Here is a 27,904-nt window from a genome sequence, read left to right on the forward strand (position 1 = left end):
ATGTTCATTTGTACAGAACTTTGGTTGGTTCTTTGCACTACTTGACTCTAACCAGGCCAGGGCTATCTTTTTCTGTTAATATAGCATGCTAGCATATGCATGCTCCTAAGTTGAGTCATTTTATGGCAGTAAAACGTATTCTACGATACATCAAGGGATCTTTGCCTCAAGGGTTGAATTTTGTTCCGGGGCCTTTATCTCTCACAGCTTTCACTGATGCAGATTGGGCAGGGGACCCTGTGGACAGGAGATCTACCACAGGTTTTGGTATTTTTATGGGTCACAACTTGGTCTCATGGTGTGCTAAGAAACAGCATACTGTGGCTCGTTCTTCTATAGAGGCCGAGTATAGGGCCATGGCACAAACAGCTAGTGACTTGGTTTGGTTGCAGCAATTGTTTTCTGAACTTCTTATTCCTTCCTCAACACCTCATGTCCTGTGGTGTGACAATAAATCTACTATAGCTCTAGCTTGCAACCCTGTATTTCATGCTAGGACTAAGCACATTGAGATAGACTATCACTTTATTAGAGAACAAGTCTTGAATCATCACATTGTCTTGTATCATATCAGTTCAGAGGCTCAGATTGCTGACATTTTCACCAAGCCTTTGTCTGTTTCCAGGTTTCAGCTCTTGAAGTCCAAACTCATTGTAGGGAATCCTCCCATGAGTTTGAAGGGGGGTGTTAAGGAGTCTGGCTCAAAGGATTCTGTTACAGCTGATCTCGACTCCACTTCTATTTCCACGTCAGTAGTATTAAGGGATTAGTCTGTTAGTTAGTTAGTAAGTGGGGTGGTTAGCAGATTGGTTAGTTGGTTGCAATTGGGTTTTGTTGTGGTGTGATGTATAAAGGGGGCTTGGCCCTTGTTTGTATCGACAGATTCAGAGAATAAAAAATGAGAATTCCTCCTCCTCCTCCTCCTCTCTCTCTCTCTCTCTCTCTCTCTCTCACTCTCTCTCTCTGTTCTTGATGTGTTCTTGATTCAGTTTATACATTTTATCAAAATTCTTTAGGAAGGCCAAATACAATCAAGTGGACGGCCAATATTCTTGAGTCTATGCCAAAGTCAGAAGCTATGGATTTCCTCAGTAAGGTTACTTTCATCGCATGAAACATTTGGAAGGGAAGAAATGATTTTGTTTTCCGTAATGAATGGGTGAACCCAATTGTAGTGATGGCCAGGGCAAACTTCGCTCAACTTGAATTTTCTAGACTCCGTGGGATTCGTTCTGTCCCAATGGATAACCAACCCATAGCAGATGTCGCATCTAGTTGGGTGGCTCTGGACGTTTTGAAAATCAAGGTAAATTATGATGTGGCTTTTAAAAAAGGGGATACAAACAATACAATTGCAGTGGTGATGCATGATCATGCAGGGGAACTCGTGGATGGTAGAGTCGGAGACTTCCAAAATTTCATCTGCTTTACATGGAGAATTGGTGGCGATCCAAGAAGCTTGTCTCATTGTCTCAACCTTGAATTGGCTAGGGTCACGGTGGAATCTGACTGTAAGCACGCTATTCTCCTCAGTGTTTCAGAACGGGTTTCGCCATGGAATGTTGCGGCAATAGTGCTAGATATCAGGGATCTTGCAAGGGCTAGTGCCATTGTTTTCAGCTGGGCGCGCCGAGTTGCAAACAAAGCAGCCCACACTGTAGCGGCTTTAGCAAAATCTGGGAATCGGTCTTGTAATTGGGTGACTTGTCCCCCTTTATCTCTTTTGCCTATCTTTGCTTTTGATGCAATTTTGTAAGCCAAGGGTGGGTTTGGACTAAATTGGGTAAGTTGTAAGTGGATTGGGTTTTTAATAGGTCGTTGACCTATTTAGAACGCATTAATTATAAGACCAATTATCCATATCCAACCAGATTTATTTATTTAAAATCAAACCTGACTCGCTCGTTAACCCAATTACATACATATATTAAAATTTTAAAATGAATAAAATACCCATGTACACTGAAATGACCATCTTACCTTAATAAAATACCCATGTACACTGAAATGACCATCTTACCTTTACATCTAAATTACACTAAAATTCTTATGTACATTAAAATGACCATATTACCCTTATACATCTAAATGACTAAAATACCTATGTACACTTCAACCGTCAGAGAGTGCTTGCATCTTCCCTCCCCCCCCACACAAACAATCCTCGAGAGCTCTCAAGAACTCGCACTGAATTGTTCAGATTATCCTCCCATCGCCTTTTCTTACTAAACTACCTCAACTCTACCAACTTTCTTCCCTTCCTTTTATTGTTTTTGTAATTTGGTCACTGAGAAACTGGATGAAGAAAACGAAAGTACAAAACTTACGGAGGAGCTGCTGCTGCTGGAAATTTAGCTCGTGATTTTGCCTTTTTATTTCGTTAATTTGTTGTATGATAACTGTTCCCTTTTATTTTAGTGGCGGATAATGTATGGCTCAAACCTATGTCCGGCTCCTTCGTTCCACTATTTTTTTTGGGCAGCAAACTACCTGGGTCTAGAAAATCAACACTTAATTCCCTTTAAGGATGAATTCAATTTTTATTTACCTCTAAGAACAACCTCATATGAAGATTACCCTTTTAAACTTAGCTAAATATAATTTCACACTTTATTATCTTTTCAAAGTTTTCATCACTTCCTCCCACCTCCACCCCACAACCACTTCCGACCGGCGACCACTTTGGCCGGTGACTTTTTCAGGCAAACTTTCACTATTTCAAAATATTAGTGAGGTTCACTACTTCTCAAATTTCACTAGTTTTAAATTTCACACATTTTTGCTAGATTTTAAATTTCACTGGGTGTAGATTTTACCTAGTGAATTTCACTAGTTTTTCAAACTCGTGAATTTTTCGCTAATTCAAAATTTCACCAGCTCAGTAGCTATTTCAAAAAATAAGCACCACGAATTTCGTGAAATTCACGAATTTTTAAAACACAACCACCTACCAAGTGAATTTCATTAGCTTTGAACTCGTGAATTTCATTAGCTTGGAGCTCGTGAATTTCGCTGAATTTTAAAACACAACAACTATCAAGTGAATTTCGTTAGTTTCGAGTTCGTAAATTTCATTAGTTTGAGCTCATGAATTTCACTGGATTTTAAAACATAACCACTACCTAGTGAATAACATTAGCTTTGAGCTCGTGAATTTCATTAGCTTTAAACTCATGAAATTTACTAGATTTCAAAACACAACAAAATAGCTCTTTAAAAAATAACCATGAACAACTACTGATATTCACTAGCTTTGAACACCTAAAGTTCCACTCACACGTTTCATCGAACAATTCACGTGCGTAACTAAGTATACTTTCCATCTCAAAACTACGTATACTTTGAAGTTCAATAGTTTAATGCAGTACCTGACCTCTATGCAGAGTAACATGATACATTAATTAGAAAACAAAAATTTCCAAAAATTAACATTCGTACTCTCTTGCCTCCGTATGAACCAAAGATAATCGGAGCTCCATGGTGCAAACCAAAGCAGATAGGACCAAAAACAATGCTCGCCGGAAGTCAGCCAATCTCCGGCGAGGACGCCGGCATTGAAGCTGCACGAGAAGCTTCCGATGGTGGCGACATATGGCACAAGGAGGGAGTTCGAGGAGATCTCAGCCTCCGCGTCATCAACGGTGAAGGCGGAGGAGAGGATGGAGACGACGGAGGGGATGACGCCGACCTCAATGTAGCGACTGATGATCTGGTTCTTGAGATTGGCGGCAAAACTCAGATGGGAGCGGTAGTGAAATCGAGAGAGAGAGAGAGAGACACGAAGAAGACGATACCGTTGCGCGGGGTAATCTCGGAAGAAAGTCAGTCTCAATCGTTATGTGTACATTTTCGTTTTTGGGCTGGACTTGGGGGAGGAGAAGGCCATCAAAACTGGACCGGCCCGTATTTTACCCCTTTTTTTTGGTGGGTTGGGATAATGACTTATTGAGTGACCCAATTGAGACCCAATTAATAAATGAATTAGATGGATTGGACCCATTCTAATCCAACTATTAAATGGGCTGAGTTGGGTCTATTTTTTAGTTGGTAAATTTGGGTTGATTAATGAGTTTGGGTTCAATTTGACACCCCTAATACCTAGCGCGAGATAGCATTTAGTGGTCAGTTGTTTTTCCTATATGCTATGCTGTGATGTGATTCTGTTTTCTCAATTATAAGGCTTAATAATAGAGGTAGGTGGGCAGAGTAGTTTTTTCTTTCTCTTTTTATGTTTTTTTCCTGATTTTTCCGGGTCTCCCAGCTTGTCCAGTTGTGTTACCGGTCTGGGTTTCCCCCAGATCCGGTGGATTTCCGGTCTAGGTCTCCCCCAGATCCGGCGGGTGGTGGGCGAATAATCCAGCGCCTATTAAGGAATGGTCCGTTGATGGTGGTTTGTTGGTGTTTGTTTGGGGCTGACGGTAGTTCGGTGGAGTAACAGGGGTTGCGGTGGTTCGGTGGGGTTGGTTTGGCTGCGCAACAGTTCGGTTGGAAGTTTTGGCTGGCGACCCTTGTGGATTTATCCATGAGAGCAGTTAACTTGTAGTTGATATTGTTGTTGCTTGCCTTTAGTCTTCAGCGGTGCTTTAATTTTAGGGTTTGAGCTGTGGATCTTGTAGATCCTCTGTTATCTAGACCTAGATTAGTTCTAAGTACAGACGATATCGCCGGGCCTGCTTCGGCAGTAGATGCCCTGAGATCGAAATTTAGGTAGCTTTGGTTCTTTCCTGTTTCTTTTCTGAAATTTGTATTGCCCGATGGGCTGATGATGAATGAATGACTTCAACAACAAAAAAAGAGGATGTTTATTTAATCTTACAAGCCCAAATATTTCGTCTGAGTGCTGCAGATAACATCATCAACAATAATTCCTCAGCAATAGCTTGAAATATTGGAAGTTCGAGAGATGCTGCGCAATACTTCAAACAATAATCCAAAGCAATCAAAACGAATATAAATAAAACATATCAAATTATCAAAGATGGTCTAGAGGAGCATCCAATTCAACTGACAAGTGACAAGAAGAAGCAGAAGAAGACTATGACACAACCAAACCACAGGACTAATACCGTGCAAAGCAAAGCAAAAGAACAGATCTACTTCAAACTGGATTAGAATCTAGAAGACAACTACAATATCAACGAGCAAAGGTGAATATGCGATCCCTTATTAGCACATTTCGCTAAGAATGGCACCTTAAAACTTCGAATCATCTGGCTCCAACAAATGGACCGAGTAGCCGCTTTGCTAATCCTTTCTATAGGAATGGGGGCAGTATGACCCATCGTCGAGGATATTTGGGTCTTCCCTCCTTCCCACCAAATAGCTGCCCCAAGAAAAGGTATAAAAGGTTAGAATCAACATGTATGGATCAATGAAAAACAAGAAAATAAGTGGAAAAGAGAACAGAGAAAAAGTATAAATGAAAGAGAGAAGTACATTTTATAGGCCTCAACGCGTAAGCATTTAGACTCTTAGTATACGTACATACATAAATCCATGAGGATATCCTCATTTTAGTTAAAATGCAGACCTCCCTATTTCTCCCATTTGTGGATCGAATTTCGATGATCCGAGCCGCTCAATGTGATCAAAACGTGATTTTAAAAGTACCCGGGAGAAATCAGCAAAACAAATGACCAGGAAGGGCTTCATCTGAACAGTTTTTTATTGAACGGTTCAATAAAAACGACTCAAATCAAGCCCTTCCCGATCATTTTTCTTTTGCCGATTTTTCGTGGGTACTCTTAAAATCACATTCTAAACACATTGAGCAGCTCAGATCATTGAAATTCGATCGGAAAAGGGGAGGTCCGCACGGTCTGTATTTTAAGAGGTCCTCATTTAAAACTTTCTGTTATATATACACACTTCGAATCAGGTAAGGGATCCCGAATTTTGCATTTCGTGCTGATCTTTTTTACCAGCCATTGGATTGTGTTGCCGTTGAATTGTGTTTTTAATGGTCCGGATCTGTAGAAGGTTTATGATTGGTCATAAACCTTCCGTAGATCCGGACCATTAAAAACACAATCCAACAGTTGAGATCATGGTCTGCACGAAACGCAAAATCCGGGATCTCTTACCTGATTTGGTGTGTATCAGTCCCCTTTTACTAAGAGTGCATTTAACTTGCTAAGTTAAGGATCGCATGAGTTTGACATTGTTCCCAATCAAATTTTGATAATCTGAACCGTTCAATGTGTTTAAAATATGTTTTTAAGAATACACGAGAGAAATCGACAAAAAATATGACCAGAAAGGGCTTGATCCGAGCAGTTTTTCATAAAAACGCTATAAATTCATAAAATAAAAACACTATAAATGCATTTTTATGAAAAACTGTTCGGATCAAGCCCTTCCCGGTCATATTTTTTGTCGTGATTAAAACGTGATTTTAAAGGTACACGAGAGAAATCGGCAAAAAATATGCCCGGGAAGGACTTGATCCAACCAGTTTTTCATAAAAACACTATAAATGTATTTTTATGAAAAACTGTTCGGATCAAGCCATTTCCGGTCATATTTTTTGCCAATTTCTCACTTGTACCCTTAAAATCACGTTCTACATACATTAAACAGTTGGATCATCAAAATTTGATCGGGAAAGGAGAAGTCCTTAACAAGTTAAGAAAGCTCTTAGTAGAAGCTTGGTGTGTCTGTGTGTATATCAGTCCCAGTCCTCTTCAGGTAAGGGCGCCCTTACCGTATTAAGTTGCGGACCTCCCATTTTCTCCCTTTTTCCGATCAAATCTCGATGATCCATGCCGCTCAATGTGTTTAGAACGTGATTTTAAGGGTACCCGCAAGAAATTAGCAAAAAAAAGACCGAAAAGGGCTACATCCAAGCAGTTTTATTTGAATCGTTCGATAAAAAACTAACAAAAACTGCTCAGATAAAGCCCTTCCCGGTCATTTTTTTTGCTAATTTCTCACGAGTAATCTTAAAATCACGTTCCGAAGACATTGAGCTGCTCAGATCATCGAAATTCGATCGGAATGAGGAGGTCCTTCCCTTAACAATGTAAGGGCGCCCTTACCTGAAATTTTGTATATATATATATATTGATCCGCAAAGCGGCTTCTATTCTAACGTTGTTAGAATAGTTAGATTAGCACCTTGGTAGAGAAGTTGAACTCCTAACCTCTTTCCTTTTGGCACCTAGGTGCACCCCTGATGCCGTTGGGCCATAGAGGTCTCTTGGTATTTAAAGTCTTAATGTTAAGTTTCACAAATATGTAGCATCAATTAAAACCTCAAAAAAAAAAGGTGACAACAATCCTAAATAAAAGTTATAAAAAGTAAAAACTCCTCCAAGCCTATGGGCATTTGTAACCTCTATTTAATAAACTATTTTTTATGATGTAAAAAAGCATAGCCATGCTACACATCCAGGAGTTGCCCCAGTGGAAAGGGCAAATGATTGACTTTGGGAGTACTCCCCTTGGTCAGGAGTTCGATTCCCCACCGAGTGAGTACCTTGATAGTAAGTGGGGGGCCGTGACGGGTGTGGTCGCGCTAGTTCCCCCGAGGTTTGGGTTGCGCAGTCTGGTCCAATTTTGGCTCAACTGTAAGACTGTTCCTCGGTTATAAAAAAAAAGCATACCCATGCTATATATAACAGTAATCTTTCTAGCCAATAGGTACTCACTCTCTCACTTTCAGTAAACTAGAGGTCGGGGCACACACGATGCGTGCGTAAATTAAATTTGCATATTTTGTAAAAGGTTGATCCATATTTTGTCAAAGTTTGATCCATATGGCACAGCCTCTAGTTAGCAATAAACTAAATCTGTTGGTAGGAGAAAAAGAAAAATATCTATGTTCCTACTAACATTCTTTGGCTTTTGACTTCAAACAATGTCCAAATTCCTTATCTTTCTACTTCTTGGAATCATTGAATCCGTATTACGTAAATAAGGGAAAAAAACTACCTCAATTGAAAACTACTCTCTAATAATAAAAGTACATAGAAATTTAAAACAACTCTGTCATATAAAACTACTGTAAGTAAAAATCTCTTTCTACTTTATTTCTAATCTTTCTACTTTTTTAACTCATTGAATCTGTGTACTGTGGGGAAAAAGCAAAGGTGAATTAAGTAAATTGCATTCAAATAGGAAAACACGAAAGAGGACAAAACATACCTTCTTGATTTTGTGTGAGGTTAGATTATTTGTTGGAGTTACTTGATGGGGAAAGTGATGAAGCTTTTCGCAGCCATGGATCATTTAGGAAATAAGGAGACAAATAATTGGTAGAGTTGTGTAACTGCAAGTCTTTTATGATCGTGGGGTAGTGGTCTGACATTTTACTATTCTGCCCTTACAGTTATTAGATGCAGAGGGTTTGTAAAATGTAAAATCTTTTTTTTGTTTGTGGGAGCAAAATGTGAGCCAGCCTCAAAGAGGAGTCAACACCAAAAGTTGTTCTCCCTTTATAAGATAGAATAGAAGAATAGATATCGACAAGGGAGAGGGATAGAGTATGAAGATGCATAGGCCGTCGTGCTCCAAAGAAACACAAGTTTCACAGGGCATTACTAAAATTGTGCAAAAGAAATGTATTGGAAGCCTCTTGTTAAGCAAAAAGGCAAGGAAAGTAAACTTCTTCAGACGCCGGTGCTTAGCAAGTGCCCAGTTAGTCATGATCAGAGTGGCAACCACAAGAAAGACATAACCCGCAATCGTTTGTGTTGCAATATTGAAACCCAGCCACTGATAAATCTCTGTTGTATAATTTGCACATGTGACAATATTGAACAAAAACCCATGCGGGATTTGGTAGCCACCATTTCCATCAGGTCTACGAAGATTCCTCAGCAAGATGTGGCAATAGAAGTTTGAGATTTGACAAAGCACTCCAAAAGCAAAACCGATCTTCATCTGGAGGTCACTAACAGGGGTGTAAAACGGGTGATTCACATAGTAAGCAATGTAAGCACCAAATGTCCAGTAATAAGCACAATTCCGAAACACATTAGAGAGTGGTGAGGTTGCATGGCTGAAGCGATGAACAAAGAATGTCTCCATAATACGTTTGAAGTAGTGGAAACACCAGTAGTACAAGGCATATGTCTGAACTGGGTGAATGACATGCTCTCCTTTGTAGCCGAAGAATTGATACACAGGGAAGTAGTAGAAAATTGGGTAGATCAGCAGCGGACCCAAATATTCAAAGAAGAAAAGTGTCTGGTAGGAAACTTGTGGACCTAGATCCTTGAACACCACAGTCAAGTTGTCTGAGTTTCCGATACAGTACTCCTTGAGACTTTTCTTATAGTGAAGGACATTGGGTTTTTCCTTAGATCCAGGTTGGAGAGGGAGAGTCAGGCGCTGTCTGTGGGCACGCGCCCCCGAAAGTTCCATTTGTGAGATCGGACGCGGCCCCTTTTGTGTTTGGAAAAGCGCGGCGAAACGCCTCGATTCAGAGTCGCCACTCGGGTTTTAGCGGTGAAAGCACCCAAGGAACCGAACTCGAAAACGTTTGCCACGTTTGTTTGATTTTGAAAAGGCATAGACCGGTCCGTCGTCACCTTCGATATCTGAGGTTCGGGAGCCATGTTACGAGAGGGGAAGGGTTTTATGGCACCCCTCTCGCCCAATCCGGAGATCGGTCTCTACTCGGGCATTTTATAAAACGTTTGCATTTCTCTCTCATTTGATCATTTTTTAGCCAGTTAGGGCGGGGGGAACAGATAATGGGGATTAAAGCATTATAACAAGTTGTGATTTATGTGACAAAATGTTTATGAATGGCTTGATTGCAATGCTAAAAATAGATTGAGAACAAGCACTGAGCAAACTGGACAAATTGCAGTACGCTATCCCGCAGGGGCGTGAGCAAGTTCTACCAGCATGCACTGGCCAAGCCACTGCATGTTGATTTGACTTGCGCACGCCACAGGGAGACTGGCGTACTCCACTCATCTAATTTCACAGTCTTTGTTTGCAACCCTCTGGGCTCTGGAAAAGGACCAGCGCACACCCAGGACAAACCATGCAGTTTAAATAAGCAGGATATATATATTTACAGACAGATGAGATGGCTTAAAGCCATGAAAATAGACAAGAAACCCCCTAAACAGAGTGGGGACAGGAAGGAGGCCAAGACTGAACTAAGATGCAAGGGCCAGCCACTGGATCCTAGCTTTAACTGCCGTACGCCAGTCATGGACTGCCGTACGCACGTTTGACCCTAATCCAGTGCTTGGCTTTTGCATCATCTGGGCTCTGGAACACGACCAGAAGGATCCCAGAGGCCTTTTAAGCAGATAAGAAGTGAGTATTAACTACTACATCTAAACAGTTCTAAATATACAGAAAGCGATAAACTGGTTATTTAGCATGCAAGGGTGATTGACAGGAGGATAAAATGACAGAAATGGTGATCCATGATCCCCACGCCAGTAGTGCTCGTTCTACCATGACTGGCGTACGGCATACGGTTACTGGCGTGCGCCATGTATCACCTCATACGTTTGTCGTATTTTGCCAGTTTGAGGCCAGGACTAGTATTACTTACTAGCCTGGGCCTCACTGGTTCCCCTCAGGGGCCAAAAACAGAAAGGGACACAAAGGTGGTATACCTTTTTGTTTGAGGAGTGAAGGTGGTGTTGAACTTAAAGCTTGGAGATGGAAGCTTAGATGGTGACTGGATGTCAGTAGGGTGTGTGGAAGTGGGCTGTTTTCCTTTCTCTTTCAATGGGAGAAAAAGAGATGGAGAGCAAGAAAGGAGGAAGAAGAGAGCTTTTTCTTCTTAATGAGGCCAACCCTTTGCAAATGAATGCAAGGGGGGTATTTATAGGGGAGAGAGACTGAGATCAGTCTGGTGCTAGGGCCTGTTTGGCTGTCTTGGGGCAAGGTTGGAGCCTTCCCATGCATTTAATGCATGGGACTAGTTGATGGGGGGTGTAGGAGAGAGGGGGAGCGGGCCTGGCCGATATAATCATCAGGGACGCTGTAGCCGACGTCAGGGTGGCAAAAAAGTCCCGCCCAAGTGGCTGAATAAAGTTGATTTGACTGGATTTGACTGGCGTGCACCAGTAAAAGATGGGCCACTGGTCGATGACTGACACGTGGCAGATAACTGGCGTACGCCTTCAGGACACTGGCGTATGCCAATTGGGTTTTGCTGGGGCTGTTTGGCTCTGGTTTGAAGGGTTTGAAAGGGGTTTTGAGAGAGGTTCGGGACACTCAAAGCTCAAACACATCATTATCCTCAGACTGTTCTCGACCAAAATCATCATCGGGGAAATAAAAGATCGACAAATAACGTTATCTGGACAGTCCAGAATGGGGTGTCTACAGAAGCCCCCCTTTGACGGCACTTGAAGCACCATTGACTGGAGACAAGTAACGTCAAAGGTTTTCTAGACACCCTCTTCGAGGCTATTCAGAATACGTGAACTTTAAAGGACCTGTTTGATTTGAAGTTGGGGCGGTCAGACTGCTGCTTTGTTGTCTTTGACGGACAGATCACACAATGTGGACTCTCCTGGGGAACGATCCTTTTTGCAACAGCATTGACTCTGTTGGGGAAAAAGACTATGGGACGGATAGATCGTCGTTGATTTAGAAACTGGACGAGTGGACCATCGTTGACTTGAAACTAGACGGATAGATCGTCGTTGATTTGAAATTGGACGGGTGGACCGTCGTTGATTTGAAATTTAGACGGATAGATCGTCGTTGATTTGAAATTGGACGGGTGGACCGTCGTTGATCTGAATTTGGACGAGTGGATCGTCGTTGATTTGAATTTGGACGAGTGGATCGTCGTTGATTTGAAGTTGGATGGGCAAATCGTCGTTGATTTGAAGTTGGACGGGCAAACCGTCGTTGATTTGGAGTTGGACGGGCAAACCGTCGCTCGTTTGATTTGAAAGTGGACGGGCAAACCGTCGTTGAGTTGAGAGTTGGACGGGCAGACCGTCGTTGATTTGACTCTGCTTGGGGAAATGGTTTAATCGCGGAACGATGAACATTGTTGAGGACCAAACCTTATCCGGCACACAAAGAACTCCAACAATCACGGGTAGGTCGCGTCAGGGAGGTTAAATTCCATCTGTTGGGAATCAGAGCCAATCTCCTTATCAAGGACCATCCGAGACAGAGCAATAGGACTGCTGGAAAATGTGGTCTAAGCTGGTCTGAAATAGAGGTAGTCATACAGAATGGATGGACCATCGTTGAACATGGATGATGGATCATCGTTGAGGATGACTCGGGAACCATCGTTGATTTGAGACGGTGGGTCATCACTGAAGGACGACTCATTGAACCATCGTTGATTTGAGACGGTGGGTCATCGATGAGGACGACTCGTTGAACCATCGTTGATTTGAGACGGTGGGTCATCACTGAAGGACGACTCGTTGAACCATCGTTGATTTGAGACGGTGGGTCATCACTGAAGGACGACTCGTTCAACCATCGTTGATTTGAGACGGTGGGTCATCACTGAAGGACGACTCGTTCAACCATCGTTGATTTGAGACGGTGGGTCATCACTGAAGGACGACTCGTTAAACCATCGTTGATTTGAGACGGTGGGTCATCATTGAAGGACGACTCGTTGAACCATCGTTGATTTGAGACGGTGGGTCATCACTGAAGGAGGACTCGTTGAACCATCGTTGATTTGAGATTAGACGGGCGAACCGCCGTTGATTTGAAATTGGACGGGCAAACCGTCGTTGATTTGGTAAGGGACGGGCAAACCGTCGTTGAGGGGATCAAGCTATCCTTGGCACACATAATTTCCAACAAACACGGGTAGGTCGTGTCAGGTAGGTTAAATTCCATCTGTTGGGAATCAGAGCCAATCTCCTTATCAAAGACCATCCGAGACAGAGCAATAAGGCTGTTGGAAGATGCGTTTGAAGCTAGACTGAAGTACAGGTATTCGTTCGGAATGGACGGACCATCATTGAACATGGATGATGGATCATCGTTGAGGATGACTCGGGAACCATCGTTGATTTGAGACGGTGGGTCATCACTGAAGGACGACTCGTTGAACCATCGTTGATTTGAGATTAGACGATATTCTGATCATTGTTGATTGACTGAAAAGACGATAGGACGACATGGCTGATCGTCGTTGATTTGATTGAGAAGGACGACATGGCTGATCGTCGTTGATTTGATTGAGAATGACGACATGGCTGATCGTCGTTGAATTAGACAGAACTGGAGGATCATTCTTCAGAATAATGTGCCGTCGGTGTACTTGGATTTGAGTAGCACGAGCCATTGCTACTTTGAACTGTATTCTGACCGCCAAAGTGTGCTCCAGGTGCTAGCAGAGTGGGCTGTATGCTTGACATTTGCCATGGAGAAATGAATAGGGAGTGCGGCATGTGGCACCCCGCCTTATAATTGCACTATCCCAGAGCAACAGCTCTGGCTCTGGTTCCAGTAGTGGCTTGATCCCAGGTGTGAACCCCCAAAATCCTAATTGCTTGCTTTTTTTTTCGATGCCGGATAGGCGCGATTTAGCACTGGATGGACTTTTCCTGCTTTCAACATTTGATATACAATATGCAACGATATGTATACTAAATTGAGTGCATAAATTGAAAATGCAGATGCAAGCTAAGGGCGGCTCCTAGGAGGACAACGACACGTGAGGACTACCATTGAGCCTCATTACTTTACTGGCTTTTGCTTCTGGGATTCGTTTCCAGAGAGATAGATGTTGAGCAGGCTGGGGTGCCTCAGTTGACATTTAGGAGTGGCATTGAGTCTGGTTGCCTTTTCTTTGATGCTGGGGCGGATGAGTCCCCATAGATAAGCTTTGCTTGGCCTTGAGCCAACATGCCCTCATTGCTCACAAGATTCCACTGCTTGCAGACTACAGATGGTAGGGTAGCAATGTAACTTGCATTTTCCAATTTATTTGACTCTCTCTTCGGACTGTTTAAAAGAATGTAGAAACCAACCGCTAATATCTAATTTGCATTGACAAGCGAACTGAATTGACAAACAGACACATATATGTACAGACTCGCCTAGCTCAAATGAGAAAGGAAGAAAAGCCCCGGATATATCACGGACTCCTAGCCATATGGAAAACAATGAAATTTTGGGCATTAATGTGCCAAAATTCACAGTATCCCTTAGACAGGTGAAACTGACACTTGCATAAGGTCCAATAAACGTACATTGACCTGTACAAAATCGGTAAAATTAGGAAAAGCATCCCGACATGACAATGGATTGAAGAACTAGAAAAGTGTCGCACAGATGGACAAAAGACGCAAATGATGACTCATATAGGCCCGGACTGAAACCGACACCCCTGTGCAGCCACATTAGGACCATATGACTTGCACAACATGACAAGACTTGGTAAAAGCCCCTTGAACGAGATTCGAGGTGCTTTGAATTTGAAATGTACTCCTGGGGGTCTAAAAATCTTTGTTAGGCGTGGTGGCTGCCTACTGGTGTCTGATGCAGGGATTGAAGAAGCGCGCGCAGGCTTGAGACCAACGCGCATCACTTTTGTACGAGTGCGTGTGAGCCTCAAACTAGCGCGCGAAATTGCAAAGCTGCTGTTGCCGCTTAAAATAGACGTTGTTGAACTTAGAATAAACAGTGAGCCGTTAGGCCTCATAAGCATTTCGTTCTGTTTTTGATGCTTCAAAATATTTTAAGGCTTTTGCTCAGCTTTAAAATTGAAACAGCAGTTTGCATTAAACTTGAAAGATGAATGATTTCCCCCTTCTGATTCTCCAATGAATCAATGGACTTCAGCCTACCAGTCAGCATTTTGGCTTGTCTTGTTCTTGACCTTTCTTGACCCTTGATGTGCACCAAAACGTCAACCTTGGATCCAACTGATAAAGTATGACCGAGCCTCGAAGAGAGACTGCCTACGTATCCCTTTCTGGGAATCAGGTCAAAACGTAGTTCAGGCAAAGGTTCACTCGTGTGTTTTACCTCTCCTTTTATGCTCTAACTTTTGCCTAGTACCGCCCTTTCAGGTCTTCGGTCTAGCGAGCTTTCGAATTTTTGCCAATTCATTTTTGCCTAGACCACCTCCATAGGTTTTTGGTCTAGCAGGCTGCTCTAACTTTTGCTTGGAATCGCCCACCCTTGTGGTTTTCGATCCAATGAGCATCTCTTAGGGATAATAACACTTGAGTTGATCTGGGTTGACCAAGGTGTTGAATTTGTTGCCGTCGAGGTCGATGATCCTTGATTGCAGCCCCAGATGAAATGACTTTGACAGTGAAAGGGTCCTGACTTCTACAATTGGAAATGCCTCGCTCCAGGCCACTTTTGTACCCTTGTAATGTGCGCTTGATGGAACACTGCTGTTACTATTTCGAACATGGTACGAGGCCTGGAGTCTTCTGAGCTTTTGCTTTCTAGTTTGGCATCCGGCGGCGGCGATTTGATACTTCTTTATCCCATGATCAACGCCAAGCGTGTCTTTGTGAGACCATGCCAAGATATTGTTGAATTCTTTGAACAAGTCTGAACGGGCGCAATACTCTTATGGGGATAGCATTGAACCAATTTGAACCAACCGGGGGTCTGCCCCATCTTTCAAGTTTATTTAAAATTACTTCTTCTTTTAGAGGCTGAGCATGCCTTTCGTCTTCCCTTTCGGCGAGGGAACACATTTCCTTGGGGATGATCCCATCGAAATCTATCCCTTCGTCGTCGGGGTCGACACGGTTTATTCAAAAGCCAGCAAAGTACTTAAAAGCAGGATAATGCATATCATAAGAACCCTCGGGGTTGCCAAGTACAGCAAAAAGACTCAAATTGAGAATAGAAGCTACGACATGGAGGGCCAAGAGGCACGAGCTCCGACTCAGAGCAAGACTTAGAAGACTTGACAGACACTGCGTCAGACTCAGACTCGAAAGTGTCAATGCAAAAGAGACGCGATTTGAAAATGCAACTTTTATAGTTACCCTTGACTTCCTCGCAGAGAGGTGGGAGCTAGAGGACAACAGGCTCAAGCAACAGCACTTTGGCTTCTTCAGCTTCTTCGTCCAAACCCACTTGAGAGAACTCCTTGAACAACAGCCCCAAATTCTCATGATTGAAGGATCCAAGCCAGTCCGTTTTCTCCTTTGATTGATTAAGCTTCCTCTTGAGTTCCTCCTTTGTAGACTGCTCATCACTGTCAACCCAAGTATCAGCGGTAAGGACCTCGACTGCACCTATGGCCATCAGGTTAACTTCGGGTTCGGACGAGAGAGACAAAATTGGCTTGGTTTGATTTTCTGGGCTAATGAAAAGGGTTGGGTTGAATATGGTGGAGCTAGGTTTGATTTGAGTGGAGCTTGAGTTGATTTGAGTAGGGTTGATGGATATCTGGTTAACACATGGGTTGGAACCGTGTTGGAGCATGAAGTTGGATATGACACTGGGCTTTGATGGGAGTGGAGCTTGAATGGTGCCATTGTCAATGAGATTTTGAATTTCATGTCGAAGGCGGAAGCAGGCATCGGTGAGATGGCCGGGCATTTAATGGAAAGCACAATAGGCGTTTGGGTTGTAGTGTGCTGGGAATGTTCGAGGCGAAGGAGTTGGAAGGAGTGGCTTGAGGAAGCCAGCTTCGAGGAGCTTCTCATAAACCAAGGACAAAGGTGTGGAGAAGCGGGAGAAGGCCCTTGGTGGGTTCCGACGACCAGATTGAGGAACATGATGCACTCTTTTGCCTTTGGGATTGATTTCTTTGTCGCGCATATCCTCCCTTTCGGCGTTGGCTTTGAACAAGGATTCAACATTCCCCTTCGGGTGAGTCCTGGCTTCATGAAACTCAGCCAGGTCTTTGAACATGTCCTTCGAGCACTGCTTGGTTCCGACTACAGGAGTGTGGCAGGCCTGAAGAGGTTCTTTGACTAGCCCCAGATCCGGCCTTGACATGACGGAGGCAAAAAGGCCAACCAGCCCCTGGACCATAGCCATTTGTTTGTCCATTTTCTGGTTCATTTCTTGAACAACCCTCTTTAGCTCAGCCAGCTCTGTTTGTGCTGCCATTTTGGATTAATGGTTGAGGAAGGTTATATGGCTTTGGAAGTGACAGTGAAATGGCCCTGGCAGACCCTCCCGAGTAGGCTTGGCTCTTTCTTTCGGTGAAACGGCCTAGAGCTTTTGACAGCAAAGTAAATGAGAACTCAGTGGTGTTCCTGCAACAAGCTTTTGAAAGAATTTTGAAGGAATGCAAAGCGCATGTCATCGTCGTCAGTGTCCTCCTAGACTCTATGACTAAAGAGAGTCTATCTTATGACGTTCGAACGTTGCCAAGAATCCTCGGATATTCTTTTCGACGGTGTATCCTTGATTGAATCAACTGTCACTAAGAGATGCCAAAACAGCCTAAGCCTTTGACTTTTCCCTTCTCGAAGTTTCAAAGTTTGATTTTGGAACAACTCGGTGTAGATGACATGATACCGTAACCGAGCTGGCGTAAGCAGCACTGTGCCGGAGCCTGGTGTAAGTGATTAGCACTTTTAACCCGAGCGGTGTAAGCATCATGCCATTCTCTCCGTTGTTCCTAGTTTTCGGTTTGAAACCTCGATGGGGTTTTAGACAAGGACTTAGGAAGTATCGATTTCCCGAAGTCTCATTGATTAAGGATTTGAAAATTTTGGTAACGTGCAACATCGAGATGCACGACTCGTCATCGGTCCAAGGCAACGCCGAACGGGCGCGAGACAGACTCGACAAAAGATATCCTAAAAGCCGCCCTAGCATGCTCCTACGCAAAAACGGTCATGAATGTATGTACAAGCATGTGATAAGGAAAACGGTAACACATAGACAGGATATGGGGTTAGAAACAAGTAATCCTACCCTGCGGGTTCCTGTCTTATGTTGAAAGGTTCTAGTGCTTTGTAAACGCTGTAGAGGCCGGTTTTGGCTTTAAAGGGGTTCCTCTGACTAGAGCCGCGATATACCTCCCATTGCAACGCGTGGAGCAAAGCAATGGTCGAACGGTAGTACGACTCATCATCGTCCAAGGTTGTTGGGCGTTCGAGGACCCCGGGCTCCAGTAAACTGTGCCGGTTACCCAAAACACCTCAACGGGGCTGACCAACCATCGATACAAACGGAGAATGCCGAAGAATGATTCAATGAGAGGGAAATGCAACGCTTTTGAAAACAAATGCCTTTTGAAGCTTGGCTCACTTTTGTTAATTGATATTTGGAGAAAACTACACAAGAGAACAATAGTAAAAGCCCCAGTTCGGATTGGTCGGATGCTGAGATCCTGTTACGTTACCATTCCGTTCTTCAGCAGCACGAAGCGTACAGTTTTGTCAAGCTTTTGAGAATTGCTCCATTATGTATTAATTGTCAAATATCAACCAACGCAATGAGGTCCCCAGCAGAGTCGCCACTGTGGGCACGCGCCCCCGAAAGTTCCATTTGTGAGATCGAGCGCGGCCCCTTTTGTGTTTGGAAAAGCGCGGCGAAACGCCTCGATTCAGAGTCGCCACTCGGGTTTTAGCGGTGAAAGCACCCAAGGAACCGAACTCGAAAACGTTTGCCACGTTTGTTTGATTTTGAAAAGGCATAGACCGGTCCGTCGTCACCTTCGATATCTGAGGTTCGGGAGCCATGTTACGAGAGGGGAAGGGTTTTATGTCACCCCTCTCGCCCAATCCGGAGATCGGTCTCTACTCGGGCATTTTATAAAACGTTTGCATTTCTCTCTCATTTGATCATTTTTTAGCCAGTTAGGGCGGGGGGAACAGATAATGGGGATTAAAGCATTATAACAAGTTGTGATTTATGTGACAAAATGTTTATGAATGGCTTGATTGCAATGCTAAAAATAGATTGAGAACAAGCACTGAGCAAACTGGACAAATTGCAGTACGCTGTCCCGTAGGGGCGTGAGCAAGTTCTACCAGCATGCACTGGCCAAGCCACTGCATGTTGATTTGACTTGCGCACGCCACAGGGAGACTGGCGTACTCCACTCATCTAATTTCACAGTCTTTGTTTGCAACCCTCTGGGCTCTGGAAAAGGACCAGCGCACACCCAGGACAAACCATGCAGTTTAAATAAGCAGGATATATATATTTACAGACAGATGAGATGGCTTGAAGCCATGAAAATAGACAAGAAACCCCCTAAACAGAGTGGGGACAGGAAGGAGGCCAAGACTGAACTAAGATGCAAGGGCCAGCCACTGGATCCTAGCTTTAACTGCCGTACGCCAGTCATGGACTGCCGTACGCACGTTTGACCCTAATCCAGTGCTTGGCTTTTGCATCATCTGGGCTCTGGAACACGACCAGAAGGATCCCAGAGGCCTTTTAAGCAGATAAGAAGTGAGTTTTAACTACTACATCTAAACAGTTCTAAATATACAGAAAGCGATAAACTGGTTATTTAGCATGCAAGGGTGATTGACAGGAGGATAAAATGACAGAAATGGTGATCCATGATCCCCACGCCAGTAGTGCTCGTTCTACCATGACTGGCGTACGGCATACGGTTACTGGCGTGCGCCATGTATCACCTCATACGTTTGTCGTATTTTGCCAGTTTGAGGCCAGGACTAGTATTACTTACTAGCCTGGGCCTCACTGGTTCCCCTCAGGGGCCAAAAACAGAAAGGGACACAAAGGTGGTATACCTTTTTGTTTGAGGAGTGAAGGTGGTGTTGAACTTAAAGCTTGGAGATGGAAGCTTAGATGGTGACTGGATGTTAGTAGGGTGTGTGGAAGTGGGCTGTTTTCCTTTCTCTTTCAATGGGAGAAAAAGAGATGGAGAGCAAGAAAGGAGGAAGCAGAGAGCTTTTTCTTCTTAATGAGGCCAACCCTTTGCAAATGAATGCAAGGGGGGTATTTATAGGGGAGAGAGACTGAGATCAGTCTGGTGCTAGGGCCTGTTTGGCTGTCTTGGGGCAAGGTTGGAGCCTTCCCATGCATTAAATGCATGGGACTAGTTGATGGGGGGTGTAGGAGAGAGGGGGAGCGGGCCTGGCCGATATAATCATCAGGGACGCTGTAGTCGACGTCAAGGTGGCAAAAAAGTCCCGCCCAAGTGGCTGAATAAAGTTGATTTGACTGGATTTGACTGGCGTGCGCCACTATTAACTGGCGTGCGCCAGTAAAAGATGGGCCACTGGTCGATGACTGACACGTGGCAGATAACTGGCGTACGCCTTCAGGACACTGGCGTATGCCAATTGGGTTTTGCTGGGGCTGTTTGGCTCTGGTTTGAAGGGTTTGAAAGGGGTTTTGAGAGAGGTTCGGGACGCTCAAAGCTCAAACACATCATTATCCTCAGACTGTTCTCGACCAAAATCATCATCGGGGAAATAAAAGATCGACAAATAACGTTATCTGGACAGTCTAGAATGGGGTGTCTACACTGTCTTGATGGATGATACTTTTTGGCTGTAAATCAGTACATAAGGTTGATGACTCAGATGAAATAAAAGGCAATCAATATTTGGGGGGTGATAAAAGTTCAAAAGTCAAACAAGTAAAAAGTGCCCAAAAGAGCAAATGCAACAATTGGAGTGAGTACTTTCAGGTTCAAATTCAGGCACCACATATGTTTTTCTTTTTTTTTTATAGGCAAAAGAAATTTTATTAATCTCTGAAAAGGTACAAAGGTTAAAAAGAGCGAGGGAAACCGAAGGAAAGATTAATAACCTAAAGCTACCCAAGACCCAAGCATTGGCAAGAGACCAGCAAAAACCAAGTGGGCCAAGCCCAAAACTCAACCTAACTGCAAACAAACTGCCCCATCCGATGAATTCGCCACATCAGAGATGCATCAATACCGCCACCGGAACCCAAGGAACCAGCCCCTGTTGCTGTCCCCGGCACCACATATGTTAGCAGTTTCGCAGTCAGCCAATTGACATTTCTGATTGTACATCCATCCAAGAAACTTGGCTAAAAAGAAATTGGCGGCGTGCATTCTTAATTACAATCTATATTCCCAGTATGCATATCATATCCAAATCATAGAACATTGTAAGCCCGAAGTCAGTTGATTAAAACAGACCACATAAACAATAGTAAGACAAGTAAAACTAATGTTGAGTAACATGGTAGTTTAGCAACTTGCATTCATATAGTCCAGGCTCCAAAACTGTGTTCATTCATTGTCACCTGAGAATGCCAACGTGAACCTCGTTTTATGACTTGGTGTTCACTTAGTTCAACCATCAACACTATAATCGAGAAGTATGCAGCTACATAATCTCAAGAAACTGACATTTCGTAAGTTTTTACAAACAATATAAATATAAAACCCGAAGTAGCATCTTTCTTGTTCTGAATCAATGGTTTCATCAAAGAAGCAAAGTTGAGAAGAAGAAAGTCAAGAAAAGAAGCTGAGAGTCATCTCTCAACAATGTTACCAGTGAATCACACAACATAGAATGCGTATAGTCTAATAACCGCACAATGGTGACGTTCTTGTAGGTGCACAGTAAATGTAAGCAATTTTTTTCTTTCCTCCTATTTAACACAACCATGCAACATAGCACGGACACGGGATTTCTAAAAATGTGGACACGGACATGGCAGGGAACATGGCAAAAATAATAAATAAATACTACCATCCCAAAATGTTTGTTGGGTCTACAAAATGAGAACTTAAAAATAGTATTTTTTTTTCAAGAAAAAATTCAAACTTTTTCCATAAATTAAAAGAGCTCATTGATATCTAGTTGTAATACCCCGTCGTACATTCTCCTTATTTTTATACATATTGGTATCAACTCATGGGGCAACTCAGGAGAAACAAAGCCGTGCATTGGCCATGTGGACATATGGGTACGGGTTGCGCATGGCAGGCAAAGTGGACAATATTGTACTGGACAGGGGCGGGTCGTTACAATATATTGTAATATCACTTATCCAAAAAAAAAAAAACAATATATTGTAATATCCCTTTCCAAGCATTAGAATGGGACAAAAATTATTTGATTATATTGAGGTTTTACGAAATTTGAGGTGATCAGGAACATGGTTGGCTTGTGGTTTGTCACATGGGCATAATTTGAGCTTTGAAATGTTGGGTTGGGCTTTATGGACACGTGCCGTTATAATTTGAGTCTTGGAAGATGAGTCAATAAAATGAAAACAAGACAAAAGGAAGAAAAGGAGGTGAGTGACTCTCTTGTTTGCATACCTCTATATATGAGTATCTAAACCTTACACCAGGGGAGGAGGAAAAAAAACATAGGAAGAGGAGGAGGTGGGAGAACAAGCTCACAGAGATCAGTGGAAAAAAGAAACATGAGGAGATACAGGAAAATCTCTTAAGCGGAAAGTGTGTGTGTGGAGTTGGGTTTTGCATCTTAGTTAAGGTTGTACCATTTGGTATTATTTTTAATTGCGAGAGATGAGTATTTGGGATGGGATGTTACACTAGTAAATTGTTGGAAAAAAAATGATTTGTATTATTTTTAAGTCACCATTTTGCGGACCAGACAAACATTATAGAAAGGAGGGAATAATATTTATATTATACTAGTGGAAACATAGGTATATGTAGAAGCATGAAGCATCAACATATACAAACAAGCATCATATATACCTTATTTGCACGAAGCAGGAACGGGTGGAGGTGCAGGAGCAAAAACATGGGAGCGGGCGAATATCGAAGCTCCCAAGGTTGGGAGTGTGAAAGGAACGTGTACATATATCATGGAAATTATGTAGTATGGAATATGCACTTTAAAAGTACAATGATTTTAGGGAGTAAAAACATGGTTCAAGTCCACCATAAGTGTAAGAAATGGGCCAGTGTTACAATATATGACTTTCTTTTCAAGATATCATGACATGGGCTATACATATAAGTTAAATCGAAGACCAATTTGTAAAGCCAATTGGTAAATCCTTGTTTTCTATATAAGGTTGTACAAAAGCTCCCATCTTAGGAAGGAGCGAGCTCCCATCTGAATGGAAGCGCGCTCCTCGCCACCAGACGATGGATCTCATCCATTGGCTGCGGCACTGTCCCTTCAATAATCTTCCTCGATGACGCATTGGTGTTCCCTTTAAGGGACGTATCCTTGTTGAGAGGTAAGCTGGTCGCCTATTTCAATGAGATAGGCGGCGAGCGCCAGCCGATGGATCTCATCCACTGGCTAATCTTCATCGATGACGCATTGGTGTTCTCTTGGGTGGATGCCTCCTTGTTGAGAGGTAAGCTCATCACCTATTTCAATGAGATAGGAGCCGAGCGCCAGCCGATGGATCTCATCCATTGGCTACGGCGCTTTCCCTGCGGTAATATTCCTCAATGACGCATTGGTGTTCCCTTTGGTACTCCGTTTTAGAAGCTCCCTGCTAGTAAGATATAGACATCATATTACACTTATAACCCAAAATATTTGACGTTATACACATTTACCCACAAAACGTTAAAAGATGGCATATTTAACCCTTGTTGTGTCCCTCCTATGTCCCCGCCGTGTCGCTCCCGTGTCCCCCTAAAAGACTAAATCGAATTTAATGGACATGCCAAGTGGCATTTTCCATACGTTTTTTTGCCGCGTGCCCGTGTCAGACATTGAGACGCGCCGGTCTCTAAGAGTGTTGGTGCTTCATAGCAACCATGGATCTAGCAAGCCTTAAAAAGTAACCATACATGGCCCTCGCCATGGATCACAGCAGTCTTAAACAGTGTTCATCAAATGTTGAAGACAAACCCAACATGGAAACAACATCGAGGAAAATGAATTTAATCCATGCAATATGAACAAGTTGAAGTGAATGTCTCAGTAAATAGACAGAAATTTCTCCACATGGGCCATAAAACAACTTTTTTAGCTAAATGAATTAAATTTTATTCCCATGAATAGCATCCAAAGCGTAAAGAATGCCCATGGAGAAATCCACATTTTCACATCATTGAATAGAAATACCAGTATCGTCTACCAATTCAACATTTTAACCACCCAAAGCCCGTATGTTAGCCCCTTAAGCTAGAAAACAGAAAAATGCTCTGATAGTAGTATTCTCTTGATCCTGATACTGACACTTTAAATTGCATCTAATTTCTTGAGCAAATGAATGGAAATAATGTCCTTAATACAATTTGTTTTAGTTCATTCACTCAGCAAAGGAGCCGCATTGTATAGTTGGAGGGAGAACGTGTCATGTATGTTATATGATCGTTCAATGTACATAGTTCCCATGTCAAACACTCTATACACTCGACACTCGAATAAGGGTGCGAAATCCGTGTCCAACATGTTCAGTTGGACAACAACTTGGCAAGCATATTTTCTAAATCTTCCCACCAGCCATGCATAGAACTCCTATAGTACACATAAAAGGTCTAAGACAACAAGCAACCTTGAAATGAAAACAGTGAATCTGATACTTAGATGAGTACCTGCACCTGACATCCATACTTCCTAGCATCTCAGTAAGTGATTCAAAACAAATAGAATTATTTCCGAGGCCTTTCAACATGGCCATTAAAAATTCACGACAAATACGGGATCTTAACTGAAATGGATGGCCAGGAAGTTGACATTTGGGTTTATTGCTCATACAATCCTACTTATAAAGACTCTACTTTCTACACCCAAGATCTCTCGTGGAAGGTCTGGGACGGGGTTGATATGCTAAATCACAATAGTAGACAACAGGTGCTATATTCAAATTCCATACCAATGTCAAATCTCAAATCCATCAATTTGGATGAAACGACAATATCTCAAACCCATCAATTTGGCACAAGAACTTCGTAGTGTATTCAAGAAATGCATAACTGTAGATGGAAATTAAGCATCTTAAATGGGTGTGTGTCTGTCTGTCTGTCCGTCTGTCTCTGTGTGTGTGTGTGTGTGTGTGTGAGAGAGAGAGAGAGTTAGACAATAATAGTTACAAACATGCTGATTTACCTTTTCAGACTAACAACATAAAATTCAAATCAATAGCATAACAACTTATCAGAAACAACACGAGCTAACACAACACTTACTTCGCTGGTGAATTGCTTCTTGCAGATCAGCTACAGTAGCCTGCCAACAAAGAAAAACCCAATACCAAAATAAAATTCAAAAGGTCAACCCAGAATACAATAGGATTCAAAGAAGATGCGCGTATATGTGTATGTATAGATCAAGAAACTAAAAGCAAACCCATATGATAGAAACAGGGAGAAATTAACATACGGAGTCATTGAGCTCTAGGCCACCCTTGAAGAGTTCTCTACCACTCCGTGTAACTACACTCACTCTCATCTTTTCGAGATGATTGAAATCTGAAATGAGAGAAACCCAGTGAATTAGGCGACGCCAGAGCACTGCGGAGAATCTGAGATTTGTATATAGGGGGTCCGGGCGGGGAGAGATTTGATAGGGTGGGCCCAGTGAGTGGCGCGGTGTGAAAATTAATGGCGCGTGGTTGGGGTTTGGTGACCGGAACATTGTTCGCCGATTAAGGCCCCATTTCAAAAATCTTCTTAAAAATATGCAGTTTATTTCACATTTTCAAATTCAAAAATACTGTAAATAAAAATTAATTTTTTAATTTTTTTTGCATCGTATAAAAAATTTCAACGAGATCGTTGAGATCTTTCAAACAAGATTCATAATGCATATTTTTAGATTTCAATAAGCTCCTATTTTTTAACTTGAAATTGTCTTTTTTTAAAATAAGAGCTTATTTTGAGTTCTGGAACTACCCTAATATCAAACTTTATTGATGTAAAGGCCTTGAGAAAAAAACAGTATTGGGCCCACAGGTCAGGTATCTCTGCTGATATGGCAAGCTTTGAAATTGCCACTAGACACATCACTGCATAGAGAAAAATGAGATTGTGTTTTAACCTCAATGACATATCAAATGTCTTGTAATTTCGCTTTCAATTTTCGTACTATGTTCGTATACTTAATTCTCGCTCTTGCAAATTTTAGTAGGTTGAGATATATTTCAAATATACTTTCACGCTCGCACTCATGTTCCTGTACTCACTCACACACGTGAATCATGTGACTAAAGTTTTAACTAGTAAATTTATACACGAAAACAAACGGGTATCCAAAGCATAGATTGAAAAATAAAGGGTGCTTTTCACATATATTTTTAATCTTTGAGCTAATGATAATAGCTAAGATATTTTTACTAAATGGTATCTTATGTGATATACGTATAGATATACATAAGAAAAATAAATTGTCTAAGAATGCGTGAAAATATGAACTTTAGTGCATTTAGTTTAGTGAAAACGCCCCAAAGTTTTGCATTTTTTAGTATAGGACAAGAAATATTCAATGGTATAAAGATACTTTATAAATTATTGAAGGAAGTTACCTTTTTTTTGGCAAATGTGAGGAGTCTATGAGGCGAAAGTCTACACAACAAAGAGGATCCTCAGGGGAGCAAATAGGCGTCTACAGACTAGACAAGCCATTAGAAAGGGCAATCAGAACACAGTATGCGCAGCCCTATTTCAAACTCACCTAGCGAGATTAGGTTCGCAGAAAATAAAACTAATACCAAGCACATGACCAACAAACTACCGGACTAAATCCGGACAGAACTGGACTAAAAATCATAACAGAAATCGGACTAAATCCGGACAAAAAAGCGAAATAAAGCAAAAAAAATACACTCCCCTCCGTCAATGAGCAGCCCTTCTCTTGCCTAGCCCCTGTTGATCAAGCTCCCAAGTTGGCGACCCATGAAGCCACTGACGACCACGCAATTGCAAACCTAGAAGCGGTGCGGCAGCAAACGACAAACGGTTTTGGTGGAGAAGGGGGAAAGAAAACCAGATCTGAAGGCAGGGATTGATCCAATGGTGTAACAAAAACTAAAAGATTTCTAAAGTTCAAAATATTAGTTCAAAATATGACTCGCAATGGTATAACCAAATTTATCCTTAACCAATAACCAAATTTTAATTTTTGTAAAAGCAAAACTACAAATCTGTTTTTTCTTTGAACAACCAAATTAATGAGATCACACATACACTCGATCTCCCTCTTTCTTTCACTCTCTTCCTATTATCAATAGACCCACCCACTTACAGTATAATTTATAAAAATTTAGTCTTAGATCCACTATAAGAAACTTGAAAAGTCTCTAGTCCACCTCCCAAATTAATAAAGCCTCTAGTCTATTTTTAACATTTTATAGTAGGCCCAGTCCACTCCATTTCAATTTAATATTTATCCCCTACCACCACATCATCACCGAGAAGTTGACCAGTGCCGGAAAGTTCGTCGGGAAATTGGCCGGCGCCGGATAGTTCGCCAAAAAATTTAGGCACTTTCATATGGTTCTAGGGTGCACTTAGTTTCATAGGGTTTTAATAGTTTAGGCACTTTCATTGGGTTTAGGATTTTAGGTACTTTCATTGGGTGTTAAGGTGCACTTAGTTTCATAGGGTTTTAGTGATTTAGGCATTTTGATAAGATTTTAGTGGTTTAGGTACTTTCATAAGGTTTTAGTGGTTTAGGCACTTAGTTTCATAGGGTTTTAGTGGTTTAGACACTTCGGCAGACTTTTCGGTGGTGATGTGGCTGGAGGGGTGGGGGTGGGGGTGGGGGTGGGGGTGGTGGAGGTGGGCTTATTAAGCAAATGGACTAGGAACTCTACAAATTATTGAGGTGGACCAAAAAATGATGTGACAAGTTTTGATTATGCAAGAATGATTGTTCACACACACACACACACACACACACACACACTCTCTCTCTCTCTCTCTCTCTCTCTCTCTCTCTCTCTCTCTCTCTCTCTCTCTCTCTCAATAGGATACAAACAGATAAGGAGTTCCGATTGGGGCTTTTGTCTCCCCTCCTCCCTCTGGGCTTTTCTTTCTTCCCTTCTCCATCTTGTCCTTCCACCTTCTTCCTCCTTTGCAGTTCACCTTTCCGACCTTCTATTCCCCTGTTATATTGTTTTCTCCCGTCGGATTCTAATCATGGGTTGA

General features: G+C 42.4%; 2 protein-coding genes across 3 annotated transcripts; both read right to left on the reverse strand.

The window, feature by feature from the left end:
* Positions 1-8,400: 8,400 nt before the first annotated feature.
* Positions 8,401-9,366, reverse strand: LOC131321195 (very-long-chain enoyl-CoA reductase-like). The gene has a single exon (XM_058352200.1). The coding sequence runs from the start codon at positions 9,364-9,366 to the stop codon at positions 8,401-8,403; it is 966 nt and encodes a 321-aa protein (XP_058208183.1).
* Positions 9,367-20,915: 11,549 nt separating this feature from the next.
* On the reverse strand, positions 20,916-25,396 carry LOC131320374 (uncharacterized). Of its 2 annotated transcripts, none has more exons than XM_058351069.1 (3): positions 25,140-25,396; positions 24,947-24,986; positions 20,916-21,108 (listed from the first exon to the last, which is right to left on the reverse strand). In XM_058351069.1, the coding sequence occupies exons 1-3, from the start codon at positions 25,392-25,394 to the stop codon at positions 21,095-21,097; spliced, it is 309 nt and encodes a 102-aa protein (XP_058207052.1). In that variant the 5' UTR covers positions 25,395-25,396; the 3' UTR covers positions 20,916-21,094. The 2 variants fall into 2 exon arrangements, with proteins under 2 accessions (XP_058207052.1, XP_058207053.1); XM_058351070.1 differs by lacking the exon at positions 20,916-21,108 and adding an exon at positions 22,650-23,298.
* Between the last annotated feature and the right edge of the window lie 2,508 nt (positions 25,397-27,904).

This window comes from Rhododendron vialii, chromosome 3a (genome assembly GCF_030253575.1).
Source record: "Rhododendron vialii isolate Sample 1 chromosome 3a, ASM3025357v1".
In the NCBI taxonomy this organism is placed as follows: Eukaryota; Viridiplantae; Streptophyta; class Magnoliopsida; order Ericales; family Ericaceae; genus Rhododendron; species Rhododendron vialii.